Raw genomic sequence first — 7730 nt, forward strand, 5'->3', positions numbered from 1 at the left:
AAAGCAGGTGGAAAGCACCATCGTATCTTGCTCGGTTTACTCGACTATGAAGGTGGAGGTGATATGTTACCCCGAAACGTCACTTTTCTTTCAAAGGACTACAAGGCGTTACGTGTATATCCCAGGAGATTGTTTTCTTCATAACCACCACTGTGAGAACCTCAAATCCTGCAGCTTGTTATGCGGTTATCATCGTCTTCATGCGCGTTGTTTACAATATGAATTGGGCATTTCTGCTGTGCTTAAGCATACAGTTGAAGAAGAAAAAAAGAAATGCATTCTGTTAATACGGGTGCAATATTAAAACAAACAGTATTTGGTATGTCATTGTGCAATAAATTCACTTCTGACAAACTTAGACAAGACAGAGATCAGCATTACCTGCGCAATTACATCTCTTGACGTTGTGATCCGTGACGAGCTGAAGACGCACTGTAATGCTCACTGATAAAGAGCCAGGAGTAACAGCGTAGTCTTATCTCCTTCAGAAGCAAAGTGACGCGTAAGAAGGGCAAATACGTATTTAGTCCTGGTTATAAATCCATGAGCCAATAAAACTCCAGACTTTCACGAATTATTTTCGTTCAAAGTTTAATATCTGCTTGTTTGAAAAGCAATTTAGTTACGTAGTGTAACTGTGCTTATGTCCGAACGTTGGATATCACTTGTAATAGTCTTCCTCACGGGTGAACTTATGCCTCGCGTTGGGAACCACTAGTAACTGTCTTTCGGCCCTTTCGTTTATCCGTAACTTGTATGACTGCCCCTCCGTTCCCTTTGCTGCTCACCTTCGCCGTGTTCCTAGACGCCTTCACTCAAGTTATACTGCACTCTTTCCCTGTCTCGTTGATGTCTAGAAGTTACCGTGGTAAGGAAGGAGAACTGTGGTTTCTGGTGCTAGTAGGCAAAGTTTCTTTGCAGGTACGATTACTAAGGTGTCGCGCAAGTAAGGAAAAGTCGGGAGTAGCTGGGTTCTGTTCAGTGATGGTAGAGATGAGTTCTTATCTAGGGTCATATGGGCCAGGCTGGGAAAGAGCAGGAGGTTCCTTATGGTACCGTCACGTACACCGCTTCAAGGCTTTAGCATTTTCAGTAATTATTTATTCACTCTTTAATAGCACTGAACACTACTCGCATACATAACGGAACTAAATTTACACTTGCATGAATTGACACCAGAAATTGTATATAGTCTGATTTTGAAGGAATGTGATACATTTGAAATTCCTCTAAAATAAAGTCTCACGAACGTATTTGGACCTATAAGAGATACAGTAATTTAGGATGTTTCAGAACGAGAAATTTGTCAACATCTACGCCCCACGCAATATTTAAGGGGAGTTGACAGGCTGGACATATGGCTAGAATGGAGACTCAAAGAATAACTTATGCAGTTTTGGGATGGAAACATTTTGGAGAAAGTGCGATTGTTAAGACTCGAGAATGATGTAGATCAAGTACACTAACCCTCCTGATTTTGAGGTTCTTCTAAATATTTTCAAATTTACGTCGTATCGTCTCTACACACCTACAGAGTTTCTAACCCAGACAGAAAATATCTCAATACTGTTTAAATAAATAAAATATCAAGGATTTCGCCTCGAGAGAGTAAGGAAGGGGCCACTGGAAACTCAGCAAGCATAGACGTGATCCCTCTGCCTCCGAACTATGGAGAAGCAGTTCCATACACGATCCAAAGTTTCTTCCTCGAACTTCTTCTGTGCAAGTATCCAGTTCCGAATTTCACCCAAAATTTCATTATGATTAATTTTTAGCTTACATTCCTCTTTTTTTAAAAAAATTAAAGTATAATTACCGGATCATTTTGCAGTCTGTTTACCAGTCTGTGTATAACACCCCCCTCCCCTTAAAATTTCAGGTTTGTGAGGTCACCTTCCTCACTCTCTCTTGGTGTATTCCACCAACTTTTTAGGTTTAAGGGATCAGCTCTCTCTCCGTGTGCCTCTGTGCTCCTCCTAATATTTTTTGGTTTTCTATGCGTTCAGTTTCGTATCAAGGGAAAGAAGGGGATTAGTTCTTTCCAGAATTCCCTGTAATATACACTTTTAATACATGTATAAGTTCTCCAAGTGATTTCTTACTTTCATGTATTAAGAAATTGTCTTTTCATAAATTACTGATTTTTCATACGTGCTACATTACACATAATACCGAATGAGAATAAGATATCCCAATTTTGTTACATATAAACATTAAATTAGAGAAATGAAATGCCACCAATTAATATAGCCACAGTATTAAGCCACGCAGAGAATCTGGCGTATCAGTATACAGTAAATTCACTTCCGAGAAACGTATCGCTCTGATCAGCGTTACCTTTGCGAGTATCCCACTTAACGAGTGCTGCGCCTTAGCTCAAGCGGTTAGTCGCTGGCTTCCCACCGCGGCGGCCCGCGTTCGATCCCGGGGACTGGTCAAGTGGGATTTGTGGTGGACAAAGTGGCGCTGGGGCAGGTTTTCTCCGAGTACTTCGGTTTCCCCTGCCAATCTTCATTCCACCAATTCCTCCACAATCACTCTCACCTATCATCTTTGGCTGGTACAATAGGCCAGAAGTGGCCGCAGTACAACGAACTTAGTCCCACCCCACTAGCAATAACAGAAATCCCATTTAACGTAGTGATCGGTGCCGTTATCAAGTCACAGTGTGGGGTAGGCCTACAGTGGCCAGGGTAGAACAGTCTTTTGTCTGTTTCGTCAATATGACAGGCAAGATTTGATGTTTGTATGTGGAAGAAAGTCAAGCAGTGCTCAGACCCGCTATTACATTTATTTTTGATGTGCAAAATTACGTCAATATTATTATCGCGAGTCAGTGAAACGCCAGACTTCCTCTACATCTTGTTATCTCTGTTTATTGTTCTCTTTCCTCAAGCGCAACCGAAGTTTCAGGTCCATACATATCTACACATGTTCATAATACGCGAATTAGTTAATTCCAGTTGTTCTTATACCCGAATTCTTTGTTCTTAAACATTCATACATAACACTATTAACCATGTTACACCTATTGTAACCGTTTAGCCGTTACGGCCCTTTGGTTGCTGGTTGCATCTGCTCCTCTAGCCCTTCCCTCTCACCTGTTTCACCTGTTGGTACTTCGAGTTTGCAGGTTGCTGCTGCGTCCTTTTTATCCAGTTCTGCTCCCTTTTTTTTTGATGTTGTTGTGGATAATTGTTTGCGGGGTATGGGTTACCTTAATGCTGGGCGCCAGTAAGCTTACTATAAAGGCTTACAATTCAGGAAAAAGGGAGGATGAACCGGAAACTACAGGTGATAGGTACCGTATTCTCACTAGAGCGATGAGATTCTGTCTCAGGGTGAATACGGGCCTCGCGTCAGCGGGAAAGATAAGAGTCTTTATAGCTAGGCACTAACACACACTGTTTAATTAGCAGATCTTGATGTACATGTAGCAGCACTTGTCCTTAATCTCTTAAACCTACTTGAAATCGCTCAAACGTTGGCGACCAGATCCCTGGCTAGTTATTTAGCGACTGCTTCTTTAGCACAACACATAGAAGTAACACATTCACTTAAACTCTCAAGACAAAGTAAGATTCACGTTAAATTTTGAAGTTATTCAGGGATTGTTCCCGTAACACACTTAAACATAATTCTGTTTTAACTTTGACTTTTAAACCCAACTGCCAGTGACGGTAGTTTTCGGCTGTACACTTGGAGAGTTGTTCAGAGACTCCTCTCGCAGACTGACCCTGCTTCGAAGCAAGAAATCTTCACGGCTTCAGCTCCGCCTCCAAGTTACTACCCTAATTTCTGCTGATTGGAACAACTCGAATTTAGGGAGTTAATCATAATTCTCACTGCTCCAGTCACCTAGCTTTAATTTGGGACTTTGGACCCTAAAGTCCTAACGTCGTTATTGACAGCTGCTTGAAAAATTATACCAGTAGCGTGGGTTGCTGGCCTTCCCACTTTTGACTTACGGGGTTCAAAACCTGTCAAGTGTAACTTTACCAAAGGATCCCGCCGGTCAACTTTCGAACTGAATTTCCAGGAAAACTCTGCGGGGTGCTTCCTGCCTGGTCTTTGTAGCAGTGAAGCAGGCCCTACTCTTGAAACCAATAATCGGGCTAAGTCACCCTTGAATGTTCCTTACTACATCCCATGCTTAATTACTCTAAAAAGAAATATTGATTACAAATAAAGATGGTGGTGTCAGTGGTACGGCTACAGTATGGTGTTTCCGTCAGAGCGGAATATGTCGGTCTCTTATATATGTCATGTCTTCGTGACAACGGAAATCACTATCGAAAGCAGAGCAAGGGTACTTAATGTCATTACACATCAGGAATAACATGTTTGTTGTTTAGATGTTTCCACCAAAAGAAATATTGGACCCGCTATCCAATGAAATGTGTGCGCACCATGACGCAGTAGATTCTGCTGGAAGTCACCTACTTTAACGTAGAATTGTTGCGTTTTTCCGAAATGTCTGTGGAAAGCCAGTTCATTTCATTACAACTGGTTTACTCAAATTTTATTAATTTTTCAGGTCAACTTCAGCCATTACTGAAAACAACACGCAGTTGTTAGTAATCATAACGTTCAAATATAATATATGAAACAACTGTTTGGATCGAATTTACCAGAAAGGAAGCCATGCACATAATGAGGGCAACAATCCAAGACATTTGTGCCGAATTTTGTTACAAAGCGAATAGGCCTAATACTTAATGTTGCACTCAAGTCTTTTTGAATTTTGGATCGGATCCGACCAATTTCCAATAAAGTCTCATGTCACTTATATTTCTGATACGTTCTATAAATTAACACACATAAACAAAGAGGTGAACACAGTAGCGTAGTTGGTTGTGGCGCTATGCTACAAGCTGGAAGGTGGCGGGTTCGAGTCCCGATGAGGTGGATTATTTTCAATTTACCTAAACCTTCCAGCCACACTATGGCCCTGCGGTCGACTCAGCCTATAACAAAAATGAATACCTGAAATCTATGAGCCGATTATCTAGAGAAAATGTAAGAGCCTCGACTTCTCACAACTCTATGGGCCTTCACGGCCTTTCGCAAAGATATCTTTACCTTTTCTTACCTTACATTTACGCATATAAAGAAATCAGTTTATATTGAATATAGCTAATTTTAGGTTACTTTTCACCTGATGATGACCGCGTGTGGTCGAAACATTTTTAAGAAAAAAAAAGAAAATTGTATTAACTTATTTTATGCTCGTGAGAATATGTTAACCTCCATTGTTTGGATATTTGCAGAAAAACGAGGAAAACCATGAAAGTTCTCAGTCAGGACGCAGATCTTTGTGCAAAAGTAGAGATCGGAGACCGAAACACAGAAAAAATAGTAATAACTCGAACTTTCTTGAAGGGAATGACATGGGATTCATATAGGAAAGAAAACAATGCAAATTACAACATTCATAAAACAAATATTCCATTTTAATGAATGATTACGAAACTCCATGCCATAATTAATTTTTCCTTACAAATCTATGAATACCGGAAACATTGAATAAAATTCAGAAAAGTAGGCAGAACAGCGGGACTCGAACTGGAGTACGATGTAAACATTGAATAAAATTCAGAAAAGTAGGCAGAACAGCGGGACTCGAACTGGAGTACGATGTACGATGGAAAAAAGTTTTGGCTTCCTGAAGAACATGGAGGGACCAGTTACATGTAAAGTATTTAGGAGCAGGCAATTAAACCACATCCCGTTTGATTATTATGATAGTTGTTGTTTTACTAATGTATTTGTTAGATTTGTTGTCAGTAGAAGAATTCGATAGAATCAACGAAATATTACTTACAACAAACAAGAAGTTCTGGGAAACCTTAATCGCCTTCAAATTGAGCATTTGATAAAAGTCGAAAAAAACTTTATTAGAAATGCTTGAGTGAATAAATCAATAATATAACTTAAGTTTTATAGAACCAGATTACACTAAAAAATTTAAAGTGATAAACTTGTTGCCAGAGCCCCGCCAGTGGGAACAGGGTGCACCACGGGAAGGCGAGGATGGCTGGAGCGGCTCTGAGACGGGCTGTAGAGTTGGCATTACTGATACGAGGGATTTATATAGTATACAGTTGAGATATCATTAGGTAGCTTGATACATATTAACGTTGATAATGATCTATTTAGTCTTTCAAAATATATTTAGTCAGTTACCTACAAAATTTCAGAGACTGGAATGTTGGTACCATTGATGCGAGCGGTTTATGAAGTATAATTTGATATGGCTTCATGTGACATGATATGCATACCAAATTTCATAATGATTGGTTGCGACATTCATGCAATATCAGATGTATCACCTCAAAAATTTGAGAGGCTGCAGCGTTGGTATTAGTGTTGGGAGGAATTTATTAACTACGTTTTGAGATGGTTTCATGTGACATGACACACGTACCAAGTTTCATGAAGGTTAGTACAGATTTTCAAGCAATATTAAGATTTTGTCTCAGCAATTTTAGAGGCTGTTATATTGACCATAATGACGGGAGGGTTTTGTCAATTATGAAGTGGGATAAACAAAGGTGGAATTATTTATAGTCAATGTTTAATAAAGTTTGGTTCAGGAATTCAAGTTAATGGTTGAGGGGGGGGGACACACATACAGAGACACAGACAGCAAATCGATCTCATAAGCCTGCATTCATTATTTGAAATTGAGGAAAGTAGGCTGAAATATTTTTTTTCCAAAGGAAGAAAAGTAGGCTGAACAGAGAGAGAAAAAAAGGAATGTGTTAAAAGAGTACATACACATAATGTGACACTAATATTGTGCAACATAGCAAGTTAAAGACCCTTCAATTGATTGATTTAATGCAATGATTTATGACTTTACAGTAGGCTCAGAACATTTACAGCCAGCAGAACATAACACGAGGTAGGCACCTAAATCTAACTTATCGTAATATTTGGTACTGGTATTTCCTAAAAACTTGTAATGGTTGTAAAGTATTCTCCCGTCTGGGATACAACGTCCTGCTTGTTGCAGGCTACATACTAGTTTCTTGCTTAACTTATATTTCGGTCCTGAAGGTGGAAGCGAATTTTCCCTCTGAAATGTAGGCTCACATTCAAGTGACTGCAGGGCGTTATATAACAGTAGATACAATTCTTCATAACCACCGATGTCAGAACCTAAAATCCAACATTGATATATTATTGCTATATCGTAGTTGAATTTCTAGGTAAAAAAATAGTCTACATAGATATGTTACTGACAGTAGAATTTCTTTGCAAATTACGCAGAACCACGTACAGATGATTAGACATGACCATCTTATAGAAGTACGCCACTTCAGTGAGATACTTCACTATCTCAGACTGGGAGGCTCTTCCTATTAAATCGAGGAGATGAATAGGATAAAATTTCACCACGGGTAGCGTTGTTTGGAAAAATCTCTGTTCGTGTGAAGAATGCTACAACGCGACGGTGAGCGTTATAAGCAAACCGACGGTACACAATATTCTCAATAAGGATGCAAGGATAAGATAAATTTCGCAAGAAAGTTTATGTTTATGGATTCTGCCATTGGATGCCTTATCTTTACACTCCTAAACGCCAGAATATTTCTTCGTTTGAAAAGAATATAGTAAACCTCTACTAGTAAAAGTACTCCCACGCACCTATGGTTCCCTTACGCCGCGCGGTGCATTATGGCTGTTTATACTTAAGTCATGTAAGTAATTTATAGCAAGCTTAA

At 39.5% G+C, this 7730-nt stretch overlaps 1 protein-coding gene across 1 annotated transcript in view; it reads right to left on the minus strand.

Annotated features, from left to right (window-relative positions):
* Positions 1-4525: 4525 nt before the first annotated feature.
* LOC117282044 (probable cytochrome P450 6a20) overlaps positions 4526-7730 on the minus strand; it is an 8062-nt gene continuing 4857 nt past the window's right edge. The window contains exon 3 of the mRNA XM_033751043.1: positions 4526-4554. Coding sequence (XP_033606934.1) covers positions 4526-4554 — 29 coding nt within the window. The remainder of the gene's footprint in view (positions 4555-7730) is intronic.

The sequence above is a fragment of the Cryptotermes secundus genome, unplaced genomic scaffold, assembly GCF_002891405.2.
Source record: "Cryptotermes secundus unplaced genomic scaffold, Csec_1.0 scaffold786, whole genome shotgun sequence".
In the NCBI taxonomy this organism is placed as follows: domain Eukaryota; kingdom Metazoa; phylum Arthropoda; class Insecta; order Blattodea; family Kalotermitidae; genus Cryptotermes; species Cryptotermes secundus.